Source organism: Bubalus bubalis, chromosome 11 (genome assembly GCF_019923935.1).
Source record: "Bubalus bubalis isolate 160015118507 breed Murrah chromosome 11, NDDB_SH_1, whole genome shotgun sequence".
Lineage (NCBI taxonomy): Eukaryota > Metazoa > Chordata > Mammalia > Artiodactyla > Bovidae > Bubalus > Bubalus bubalis.
The window spans coordinates 93,476,009-93,489,570 of NC_059167.1; the positions used below are offsets into that span (position 1 = coordinate 93,476,009).

General features: G+C 38.3%; 1 protein-coding gene across 1 annotated transcript in view; it reads left to right on the forward strand.

Moving 5' to 3' along the window:
• AP3B1 (adaptor related protein complex 3 subunit beta 1) overlaps positions 1-13,562 on the forward strand; it is a 237,333-nt gene that overhangs the window by 15,913 nt on the left and 207,858 nt on the right. The window contains exon 2 of the mRNA XM_006068949.4: positions 11,130-11,205. Coding sequence (XP_006069011.1) covers positions 11,130-11,205 — 76 coding nt within the window. The remainder of the gene's footprint in view (positions 1-11,129; positions 11,206-13,562) is intronic.

Genomic DNA, 13,562 nt, shown 5'->3' on the forward strand with positions numbered 1-13,562 from the left:
CTTTGAAATTTGTTAAGATCTTATGCAGCATATAATTTTATTTTGATAAGTAGTGTTCTGTGTGCACTTGCAAAGAATGTTTATTCTGCAGTTGTTGGATATACTGTTCTATGCATGTCAGGTTAAGCTGGTTATTTGTGTTCATATTATCTACATCTTTATTGAATTTTTTTATCTGCTTGTTTAAAGAGAGGTGTGTTAAAAGTGCCAGTCATACTCGTGGGTATATGTCTTTCTTCTATTAGTTCTGCTTTATAGATGGAAGTTTTCCTTTATAGATGAAAGGTATAAATTTAGAATAAATCCCATGTAAATTTAGAGTTGTCTTCCTTTTGAAATGATACCTTTTTATATCCTGGTAGCAGATCCTCAGCAGTTATTGGTCTGAAAATCACTTTTTTTCCACCTTCAGCTTTGAAGCATATTTTCTTTCAGTGGGAATAGAATTGTGTGGTGGCCTTTTTTCTTTCAGCTTTTTAAAGATGTCATTTGATTGTCTTCTGATCTCTGTAAATTCTTTTGAAAAGTTGGCTCTCGGTATTATTGTTGATCCTTTTAAAACAAGGATTACTAAACTATGGCCTGTGCATTTGTGCATGCGTGCTCAGTCGCTTAGTAGTATCTGATTCTATGTGAACATATGGACTGGAGCCTGCCAGGCTCCTCTGTCTGTGGAATTTTCCAGGCAAGAATACAGGAGTGGGTTGCCATTTCCTGCTTCAGGAGATCTTCCCAACCCAGGGATCAAACCCGTGTCTCTTGGGTCTCCTGCATTGGCAGGTGGATTCTTTACCACCATGCCACCTGGAAATCCTCATATGTGTAAAGTTTTATTAGAACACAGCCAGCCTATTTATTTATGTATTGTAATAACTGATTTTACTTTACAGTCCTCAGAGATGGTATGGCATGGAATGCCTAAAATATTTGGCCCTTTATTGAAAAGTTTTGTTGACCCTTTCCTTAAGGAAATGTCTTTTTTTTTTTTTTGGATGCATTAAAGATTTTTCTCATTAGCTTTTGATTTTCAGCTGTTTGACTATTGTAGACCGTGTGTGTGTGTGTATGTGTGTGTGTCTGTCTGTCTCTGTGTGTATGGCTTTATGTTTTTCCTTTTTTTTTTTAAGATTTTAAAATATATAGTAAGTTTACATTTTTCATCAGTTTAGAAAAATTCTTAGCCATTAGCTTTTGAAATATTGCTTTTGTCCCGTTGTTTTTGGGGTTTCCCTGATAGCTCAGTTGGTAAAGAATGTGCCTGCAATGCAGGAGACCCCAATTCAATTCCTGGGTCTGGAAGATCTGCTGGTGAAGGATAGGCTACCCACTTCAGTGTTCTTGGGCTTCCCTTGTGGCTCAGCTGGTAAAGAATCCGCCTGCAATGCGAGAGACCTGGTTTCAATCCCTGGGTTGGGGAGAGTCCTTGGAGAAGGGAAAGGCTACCCACTCCAGTATTCTGGCCTGGAGAATTCTGTACAGTCCATGGAGTCACAAGGATTCGGACACAACTGAGCAGCTCTCATTTTTCACTTGTCTCTCCGCCCTCTTTTTAGGTATGTCAGATATTCTGATTATATTATACATGTCTGATGTGCTATTCGGTGTTTTCCATTCTTGTATTTCTTGGTGCTTCAGATTGCGTATCTCCTCTTGACCTGCCTTCACTTTCAGTAGTCCTGTCTTCTGCTATTTTCAGTCTGCTCTTAAACCTATCTAGTGAGTTCTTCATTTCATAAACTGTACTTTTAATTTCTGAATGTTCATTTGATTATTTGTATAGACTTTACTACTTTATTGACATTCTCTATTATTTTGTCTCTTTTGTCCATCTTTTCCTGTATTTTCCTGCCATATTAATTGTAGTGGTTTAAAAGTCCCTGTTTAATAACTAGTTTGTGAGTTACCCTGGATCTCTTTCTATTCCTTTTTGTCTTTTCTCTCCCTTCTCTCCCTTCTCTCCTTCCCTCTTTCCTTCCACCCTTCCTCTCTCTGTCATTTGTTCCTGTTTTTAGTGTGTCTCTTAAGTTTTGATCAGATGCTAGGTTAATCAGGAACATAGATGAATCTCTGAATGATGTCTTCCAAAGAGGATTGTGTGTTTTGTTTTTTGTTCTTTCTGACAGTATAGTGCTGCTGCTGCTGCTAAATCACTTCAGTTGTATCCGACTCTGTGCGACTGCATAGATGGCAGCCCACCAGGCTCCCCCGTCCCTGGGATTCTCCAGGCAAGAACACTGAAGTGGGTTGCCATTTCCTTCTCCAATGCATGAAAGTGAAAAGTGAAAGTGAAGTCGCTCAGTTGTGTCCGACTCTTAGCAACCCTATGGACTGCAGCCTACTAGGCTCCTCCGCCCATGGGATTTTCCAGGCAAGAGTACTGGAGTCGGGTGCCATTGACTTCTCCGAGTACAGTGAGCACTTTGGTCTTGTTTAAGTTCAGTTTTAGGCTTTTAAATCGGTTTTGTCTATTTCAATTTTTCTTACACTCCTAAGAAGTATCCTTACTTTTCAATTGTGCACCTCCTGTGGTCTTAACTGAAAGAAAGGCCAGGGTATTTACCAATACCTCCCTGGAGAAGGAAATGGCACCCCATTCCAGCATTTTTGCCTGGGAAATCCCATGGACAGAGGAGCCTGGCGGGCATACAGTTCATGGGATCACAAGAGAGTCAGACACGACTGAGGAACCAGACCACTGCCGCGTCTCCTTGGGAGACTTGGTTTCCAGCTGCTCTTTCCCTGCAGTGTGTGGTTGCTGAACTCTGCTCAGGTATTAATCTGTAACCTCCCAGCCACTGTTGTTTCTGCTGGATTTCCCACATTCTTACTCTGAAAATGCGGTCAACTACTGAAGGGACTTTGCACAGATTTTTTGTGCCTTTTCACTGGTTCCCTCCCCTGTAGTTTCACCCTTCAAGTTCCAGTTCCTTTGGTAGCCACAAACATTAATCTTTGTCTCTTTAGTCTTTTAAAACTGTCATTTTTATCCTTGGATTCTATTCTCCCAGATACTGATTTGAGAAATGCAGTCGGGAAAAAAGCTGATGTGAATAAAGAGCCCACTTTATGTGCTTCCATTCCTTCCATGATCTTGGCCCCTTAAGTTCTGCCTGGATGACTTGAGAAAGTTACCTTATTTGTTTTCCCCAGTTTTTATAGTCATTTTCTGTGGCAGGTTTAGTGTCTTACAAGTAAGAGCAGCGTGGGCAGATCTGGAAGTGCCTACAGTGTCTTCTAAACATAACAGCCAGAATGATTCTGTTTGTGTATTAGACTATGACTTCTGTATTCATCACCCTCCTGTGGTTCCTAACTTCATTCAGGGTGAATTATTTGCCTTGAGTATTATTTGCCTGCCTTCCTCTGCTCTGCCTAGAGTGCTCTTTCTCTTTCCCCCCCCTCCAGTATCAGTATGACTGACTTCCTCACTTGGCAAATGTTTGTTCAAGTATTTCCTTATTCAGCCTATTCTGACCACCCTATTTAAAATTGCCTCTTCCTTTCCCTTCTGCATTCTCTCTGCGTTTGCTCTGTTTTTCCCTCATATCATCCCATGATTTTAAAATTTATTCTTTTATTATGTTTGTTTGTTGTCTGTTTTACTTATTAAAATGAAAACTCTACAAGGGCAGGGATTTTCATCATTTTTGTTCATTGGTATGTCACAAATGCAGATTAGAACCAGATGAGAATGGAGAATTACAGAATCTAAGGGAAGAAGGATTTTAGAGATAGAAGAGAAGTAGTCAGTTATATCAAATATCAAATAATCTAAAAGTATTTGTGAGATTTCTGCATTGGATTTTTAAAGAAGGAGGTTATTTGTTACTTTTGTGAAACAAATTTTTATAGAAGAGCAGAGAGAAAACGAAGATTACCAAGGACTGAGGGTGTTGTGATAGCAATTATAGACTATTCTTTTTTAGTTTTGTGGAGAGTATAGTAGAAAAAGTTCATATTTAGTTGGAAAATTTATGGTTTCTCCCTTTGGAGAGTTAACAAATGGATGATTCGGTAGTTGGAATTTTCTGGTTTTACTCACTTTTGTGTTTATTAATTAATACTTTGTGCCCAAAACCACATAAAGTTTTGAGTGTCATCCAAGGAGAGTTACTGAGGTTTCACCTTGTGCATGGAAACTAATTATGAAGTGCAGTACCTTTAGCTGCACAGTGCTAGAAAAAAGTAAATTTTGGCTCTTGTTCCCAGCCTCTTTTTTTCTGCATACCTATTCATACCTATGCAAGTAAATTTTGACTCTTGTTCCCAGCCTTTTTTTTTTTTTACTACATATTCTACATGCCTATTCATGTATACTGGAGAAGGAATTGGCAGCCCACTCTGGTGTTCTTGCCTGGAGAGCCTCATGGACAGAGGAGCCTGGTGGCTGCAGTCCATGGAGTCACAAAGAATCAGACACACTTGGGCGACTGAGTAGCAGCATTGGTGTATACAGTGGACCCTTTGGAGTTGAAGCATCTTTTACTTGAGTAGTTGTCAAAGCGTGAAGAGGTGCCCATGACTTAGAATATTTTGATGGGGCTTGAGAAAGTTTCATACTGTTCGTGGGGTTCTCAAGGCAAGAATACTGAAGTGGTTTGCCATTCCCTTCTCCAGTGGACCACATCTGTCAGACCTCTCCACCATGACCCACCCATCTTGGGTGGCCTCACACGGCATGGCTTAGTTGCACTGAGTTAGACAAGGCTGTGGTCTGTGTGATCAGATTGGCCTGTTGTCTGTGATTGTGGTTTCAGTCTGTGTGCCCTCTGATGCCCTCTCTCAGTGCCTACCTCTTACTTGGGTTTCTCTTCCCTTGGACGTGGGGTAGCTCCTTTCAGCTGCTCCAGCAAAGCGGAGCCACTGCTCCTTACCTCAGATGTGGGGTGGCTTCTCTTGGCTGCCGCCCCTGAGCTTGGACGTGGGGTAGCTCCTCTCTGCCGCCGCCCCCGGCCTCGGGCCTGGGGTAGCTCCTCTCGGCCGCCACCGAGAATCAAGATTGCCAGGAGAAATACCAATAACCTCAGATATGCAGATGACACCACCCTTATGGCAGAAAGTGAAGAAGAACTAAGGAGCCTCCTGATGAAAGTGAAAGAGGAGAGTGAAAAAGTTGGCGTAAAGCTCACTTTTCAACATCCAGAAAACTAAGATCATGACATCTGTTCTTATCACTTCATAGCAAATAGATGGGGAAGAGTGGAAACAGTGGCTGACTTTATTTTCCTGGGCTCCAAAATCACTGCACATGGTGACTGCAGCCATGAAATTAAAAGACCCTTACTCCTTGGACGGAAAGTTATGACCAACCTAGATAGCATGTTCAAAAGCGGAGATATTACTTTGCCAACAAAGCTCTGTCTAGTCAAGGCTATGGTTTTTCCAGTGGTCATGTATGGATGTGAGAGTTGGACTATAAAGAAAGCTGAGCGCCGAAGAATTGATGCTTTTGAACTGTGGTGTTGGAGAATACTTTTGAGACTCCCTTGGACTGCAAGGAGATCCAACCAGTTCATCCTAAAGGAGATGAGTCCTGGGTGTTGATTGGAAGGACTGATGTTGAAGCTGAAACTCCAATACTTTGGCCACCTGATGCGAAGAGTTGACTCATTTGAAAAGACCCTGATGCTGGGAAAGATTGAGGGCAGGAGAAGAAGGGGATGACAGAGGATAAGGTGGTTGGATGGCATCACCAACTCAATGGACATGGGGTTGGGTGGACTCTGGGTGTTGGTGATGGACAGGGAGCCCTGGCATGCTGCAGTTCATGGGGTCGCAAAGAGTCGGACACAACTGAGTGACTGAACTGAACTGAGAAAGTTTCAGTCCTCCCCCCTCAAAGATTTTTGATGCGTCCTTTTGAGGATGTACTGCCGATTGGAAATCACTTTTCATCACTTTTCCCAATCCATCATTCCTGGATTTAAAATTCAAGTGTTACTTTCTATAGTACCCAAATTTTTGTGATTCTTTTGAGAGAAAAGGAAGTAATTATGTAGTACAGTGCTCTCAAACTGGTTAAGGGCCCTTTTTTTTCTTTTAAATTTCCAATCCATTATGGATAGATACTTCTGTAAAATACAATAAAAAATGAATTTCTGGAAAAAGCATGCAAAATGCTAGCCCTAGTTTTCTGTTACATTCAAAAATATATAACTACACTGTTGAAGTGCCTTAAGTATAGTCTCTCAGATTCTGTTTATATCTCCTATGGATTAGTGGCAAGAATTTGTGCGCTGGTAATGGGTCTTGGACGAGTCCTCCTCAGATCAGATCAGGAGAAGCTCTGAGACCGTGTGCAGTGCCGCAGTGTTAGTTTTCCCCTTAATCTACACAGTCATTCAAAGGAGTAGGAGGTTTTAATGAGTTATGGATTGCAGATTTTTTAAAAAGAGGTAATTTATATACTGTAAAAGCTTTACTACTTCTTAAGTTCTGAAAGGGTAACTGTTCAAAATTTGCTTTTTGAATAGTTGCTGCTTTACACAGTGCTGAAGTAGAAGTGACTTCTTGGTACCAGTAAGACTTGGTACCAGTAAGATTTTCTTTAACTTTCCAGTTATTTTTCTTCGGTTCTTAAAACTATAAAAACAAGCATATTTTGAACATGAAAGGAAACGTTATACCACTTAACACCACAAGATGTCACTTATGTAAAAATAAAGTTGTATTTTAATACTTAAAAGCTGAAAAGCTACAGGTAAGTAGATAAATGAAGAACTGCGTAAATTAAAAAAGCAGTGTTTGGATTGGTTTTTCGTAGAATCAATGAAAATGTTACTAATTCAGCATTGTTTTGAATCAACTCTTGATGTTTCACACAAAGAATTTCTTTTTGTTCCTTATTTAGATTTTTCAAAATTATAAAACTAAATTCTTAAGATTAATATAGTAATACATGTTAATCGACCATATTTGAATCTATATAATGAAGGAGATAGACCTAAAATGGCTCAATACAAGTGAACATATTTTGAAAGTAAACGAGGTGTTACGGTATTAACTTTCCCACATCTTTACTGTTTTGGTGACAAGCAAAGAGGAATTTGGGTAGAGATATGTAATTTATATCAGAATTCTCAATAGGTCTTTATGACATATCTGAGAAGTTGAATATTACATCAGGTTGAAGCAGTGCCTAGGCGTTTTCTTGTTTCTTTTCTCTGAACCTCAAAGTTATTAGCTTTCTGTCCATGTTAACACTGAAGATACTTATATTTGTTATTGAAGACCATCTTTTCTGTTAACCATGAAGAACAAAACCTTTGACTTTAGTATCAGGTTCCTGTTTTCTTATTTTTAGTTTAAGAGAGCGGGTCAGGATGTGAAGGTGTTTGGGAAGGGAACTGTAGCATAAGGAACAAACCAAGTTTTCATTAGGCCGTGAATAAGATTACACCTGGAGTTGGAGGTTGGAATGTCCTGAAAATTGATACTTCATTATTCTTCATTGCTCATTTTTCTCTCCAGATAACACTTGTAGAGAAGATTGGTAGAATACTCTTGGGGAAAAAAGGGATCAGACATGAGAAAATGAATTTTTTTTTTTTTTGACATGTACACACGTACATCTTTCTGTTTACTTATCTAATTACTTTACCTTTTTTCAAGTTCTTTTTTTTTTTTTTTAATTTTATTTTATTTTTAAACTTAACATAACTGTATTAGATTTGCCAAATATCAAAATGAATCCGCCACAGGTACACATGTGTTCCCCATCCTGAACCCTCCTCCCTCCTCCCTCCCCATTCCATCCCTCTGGGTCGTCCCAGTGCACCAGCCCCAAGCATCCAGTATCGTGCATCGAACCTGGACTGGCAACTCATTTCATACATGATATTTTACATGTTTCAAGTTCTTATTTACAAAAAGTTTTTAAAGGTTTCTTTTAGGTTTTTTTAAAAAAAATATAAAAGCCTACATGGTCAGTAAGTAAAATAGGAAAATAGCAAAAAGTAGAAGGGGGAAAAAACCTGATTTGTGGGTCCTGCCACAAAAAATTTCAACAAAAGGAATTTTTGTTCCTTTTCAGTTAACAGTGCAGTGTGAAAGAACAGGGAGTTTTAAGAAGGAATTCTGAATTCATTGCAGTGAGCAATTGGAGTATTTTTATATTTGGTTGTTATATATCCTCAGATGTAGTTCTTATATGTCACTTTCTTACTGTTTGTATGTTTTCTAGCTATGTTTTTAATTAGAGATAAGTAGTTATTGTGATTATTTATTGTGTCTTGCTAGTGGTCACCATTGTATTTAATTTTATGAGCTGCTTGGAAAGGAAGAGTAACTTTTTCATAATAAATCTCATTGCCTTTATTTATTTTTCCTGCAATGACAGTTTGTAACATTTAACTCCGGAGAAGGCAATGGCACCCCACTCCAGTACTCTTGCTTGGAAAATCCCATGGACGGAGGAGCCTGGTAGGCTGCAATCCATGGGGTCGCTAAGAGTCGGACACAACTGAGCGATTTCACTTTCACTTTTCACTTTCATGCATTGGAGAAGAAAATGGCATCCCACTCCAGTGTTCTTGCCTGGAGAATCCCAGGGACGGGGGAGCCTGGTGGGCTGCCGTCTATGGGGTGGCACAGAGTCGGATACGACTGAAGTGACTTAGCATAGCATAGCAACATTTAACTCCAGTATTAGTTTGCTAGGACTGTCATAACAAAATACTACAGACTCAGTGGCCTAATCACAAATTTATTTCCCCAGATCCTGGAGGCTAGGTATTGCAAATCAGAGTTTTGGTAGATTTGGTTTCCGCTGAAGCCTCTCTCCCCGGCTTGCAGACGGCCACCTACTTGCTGTGCCCTCACTTGGTCATCTTTTGGGCTTTGTGAATCAGTCCTAACCTACTCTTCTTATAAAAAATCACTTATATTGGATGAGGGCCACCCATGTTGACCTATTTTAATTTAATTAACCTCTTCAACGATTCTTCAAATACATTCATATTCTCTGGTATTGAGGGTTAGGATTTTAACATAGGAATTTTGGAAGGGACACAACTCAGCTCATAATAACACATGGTCAATCATTTATTCTTGGTATGTGCTTACTGCCTGTATTAGGCCTAAACTTGTAAAATGTAAAGTACTTTTGTCAAGGATGTCTATTTAGAGGAGTTAAGGAAGCTCTTCTCACCTACTTTTAAGCTTAAGCTGAGATCAGAGAGCTTCTGATACTTTGTTTGGGTCCGCACATGCATGTGAGCACCTTGAACCGTATTGCATGAAGCTGTGTGGAGTCAATTTTTAAAATCTCTTTTCTGGAGAGTTTGTTGTAGAAACTATTAAAAATTGCTAATCATAAACTGATAACGAGTACAAAGTGATTAGTTATAGTTTGTAATGCTACAATCTTTATAGTCATTTAAGAGGATTTTTCAGTGCTGTCCTAAAATAAGGTTCAGTGATTTAAATTCTTGAGTAAACTTGAGACTTAAGTGTGATACTCTTAATTTCAGAGTATGTATAATGGTGGCTTATCAGATCCTTAATAATGTATTTCTCAGAAACAGATAGATGTCTTTTAATCTTTTGGAGTATTTATATCTTATTAACACATGTGAATAAAACACTACAAAAACTTTTTAATATCATTTTAATGGAGGTATAATTCTCATACACCAAATTACCCAATTTTAGATTACAATTAGATGGGTTTTCGGAGAAGGCAATGGCACCCCACTCCAGTACTCTTGCCTGGGAAATCCCATGGATGGAGGAGCCTGGTAGGCTACAGTCCATGGGGTTGCTAAGAGTCGGACATGACTGAGCGACTTCACTTTCACTTCTCACTTTCATGCATTGGAGAAGGAAATGGCAACCCACTCCAGTGTTCTTGCCTGGAGAATCCTGGGAACAGAGGAGCCTGCTGGGCTTCTGTCTATGGGGTCGCACAGAGTCGGACACGACTGATGCGACTTAGCAGCAGCAGCAGCAGATGGGTTTTTGACAGATGTATACACCTGTGAAATCACTACCACAATTAAGAAGATACACAACATTTCCATCTTCTTATGGAAGGAATTTCTAATGTCCCTTTGTCCATTTCTCCTTCTGCCTATGAATCCACTACCTTGGTTCTGTCCCTACAGACTGCATTTTCTAGAACTTTAAATTAATTCAATTACGGTCTTTTGTGTCTGGTGTCTTTCAGTCACATAATAATTTTGAGACTTCATCCATATTATTGCATGTACTAGTGGTTGGTTCTTTTTCCTTTGTGAGTAATATTCTAGTGTATGGCTAAATCCCATTTTGCTGATGGACATTTAGATTGTTTCTGGTTTTTTGCTATGGATAAAGCTGCTGTGAATATTCTTAAATTATTCTGTAGAATGTTTTTCTTTCTCTGACAGTGGAATGACTGGATCACATAGTAGGTTTATGTTTAAATTTGGAAGGAACTCCCAATTTTCCAAAGTGATTGTACTCTTTTACGTTCCTACCAGCAGTGTATGAGAGTTCTAGTTGCTCCATAGCCTTGGCAATATTTGTTATTGTCATTGTCTTAATTTCATCTATTCTCATGGATGTGTAATGGTTTCTCATTAAATTTGCATTTTTTTAAAAAATTTGCATTTTTGATAGTTAATGACCTTAAGTATTTAACAGTATTCCTAATCTTTTTGTGTGTGTGTGAAATGCCTGTTCAGGTTTTTTTGACCATTTAAAAAAATTGGTGTGTCATCTTATAAATGAGTTATAATTGTTATATAACTTTTTTATAATTAAACTTCTGATTTTGAAATAATTGTAGATTCATATACAGGTATAAAAAGTAATACAGAGAGATTCTGTGTACCCTTTACCCAGTTTCCTTCAATGATAAACTATAGTACAACATCACAGCCAAGATGTTGACATTGACTTACTTCAGGAGTCTTGTTCTGATTTTCCTACTTTTATTTGTACTTAACTTGTAGATGTCTTTGTTAGGGTAGTGTTCTTTTCCATTTAACCACTTTGATATTATTTTGTAGGGTTAGATGAGGAACATGTACTTAATTACAAGTAAGAAAATAATTTGGTAGTAATGTACATCATGTTATTAAAATTACATATTTTAATGCCTGTGCCATATAAAATCTAAATATGCAATTTTTCTTTTTTGTGTGTAGAAATGAAGATCTAAAGCAAATGTTAGAGAGCAACAAAGATTCTGCTAAATTGGATGCTATGAAACGGATTGTTGGGGTAGGTAAAATAATTAGATCATTTTGACTTTTGAATAAATGACAAGTAGTGATATGCTAAAAATATATATTATAGAATATGTTAAATACCAAATCAAGCATTCCCATCTACCCTTCATTATTAACTTAGAATTTCCTGTCTAAAATATTTTGGAAGAAGTAATGAAGTACCAAAATTCAGAAACTTGAGTTCTGTCTTTTCTGTTTCTCAAATATTTCTTTTGTCAAATAGAGAGTGCTAATCAGTTTGAAGAGAAAGTAAGATTATATACTATATTTTGACTTCCTACAAAGAGGGATACTAATGAGCTAAAGGATATTTTTTTGGTCATTCTATGACCTAAAAATTGTGAGCATGCTTTCTTCTGATCTTCAAATTTCTTTACTACTAATCCAAATGGTTTATTCAGTTTATCAGCATAGAACTTCTAATGAATATTAATAGATGTAAAAACATTCTCTACTTTTCTGTTGTAATGCAAAATTCAGATAGTAGTCTAATATATTATTATGTAAGGGGTTCTACTGTCAGAATTAAAAATATAATGCAATTTTTGATTATATAATAAGTTTAAAAATATTTTTGCAATTTGTGTGGGTCTTGCCCTTTTTTTTTTTTTGATTGTTTATATTGACAGTGGAAAAAACTGGCTTAATTCAGTGACTATCTGATGCTAAAGAGTCTGCTTGTCTCAGTGGAATTAAATTTGTTAGACCTTGTCTTTCTTACTACTACTTTGCTTTTTTCACCACCATTGCTGATTTTGTTTTCCAGAACTTTTTGTATCAGGTCAAAATGTAGTAAATTCACGTAATTGCAAAAATAAACTCTACTGTAGTAGGGTTTAAACACAGCTGAAACAGTACTGTTTTCCAGCAGACGTGCCACCATATGAGAGTCTGAAATCTCCATTCTAAAATCCAAATCCCATTTATGAAGGATGATTATAGATATGAATTTACTGTGTTCAAAAGTTTGTTGTTGTGAAAACCCAATATGTAAAAGTCAAGGACTAATTATACCTGTAGAACTTGCTTGATTCTTTTATTTAGATTTATGTCATTTGGTAATGGAGGCAAAGGTTGAAGAGTTTTAGGTAAATTTTTCATTTGTTGATGTTAAACCAAGGCTTCCCTAGTGGCTCGGCAGATAAAGAATTCACCTGCAATGCAGAAGACACAGGAGACACAGGTTTGGTCCCTGGGTCAGGAAGATCCCCTGAGGTTGGTAATGGCAACCCACTCCAGTATTCTTGCCTGAAAACTCCCATGAACAGAGGAACTTGGCAGACTTCAGTCTGTGGGGCCACAAATAGTTGGACACGACTGAGTGACTGAGCACACACTAAATGTTATACCGTATAATAATAGCATTTATGGAGAGGTAGTTCTTTGCTTTACATGGCTTTGGGATTTGAATTTCAGTCACCACAGTTTGGTTAAATAACACCAGTCTCCTCACAATAGGTTTATACTTCAGTTATCATGGTACATTGACTTAGTAATTGCATACTGTACAAGTTTCATCACTAACTCTCCAGTCCTCAACTCGCTATATATAACAAACATGTGCATGTCATGTCACTTCTTTCAAAGTTATTTTTAGCAGTTGGTCACTGTGTGTGTTGCTCAGCTTGTGTACAGACGGCAAAGCATGCAGTAGTGGTCCCTCCTTGTTTACCAGTGAGAAGCCCACTTGACATTTTACCAGAATGGATGATTAAAAACAGAATTTGATCAACAAAGATAAAAATGCAGGAAGGAAATGAAAAGTGATGAGACTAGAAATGAAATTCAGGTAGAATGTAACTGGAGTGGTGGAGAAGTTGGTGACTGTGGGAATGCCGATGCCGCCACTTTTGGAGAGACTCTAAATCCTGCCGGGGAAATCCCATGGACAGAGGAGCCTGGCGGGCTGTTACAGTCCATGGGATTGCAAAGAGTCAGACATGACTGAGCATGCACAAACGTGTAGCTAGAGGCACTTCAGTAAGGTAGGCTTTTCAACATAAAAGGGGAAAATGGTTGTGATGAAAAGGCTAAAGATATGCCAGAGGAAGTGATGCTGCCAAAATCTTCACATTAGAGGAGCTCTAGGAAATAAATCACCACATTAGAAGTACCAAGGACACAATCTTGGAAACTGATCCATACTTAGAATACAGGTATATCAAGGAATATACAATATAATATATCAAGGAGTATACAAGATGCTTGCATGCATGCATGCTCAGTCGCTTCAGCTGTGTCCAACTCTTTGCCACCCCATGGACTTTAGCCCACCAGGCTCCTCTGACCATGGCATTCTCCAGGCAAGAATACTGGAGTGGGTTGCCATGCCCTCCTCCAGGGGATTTT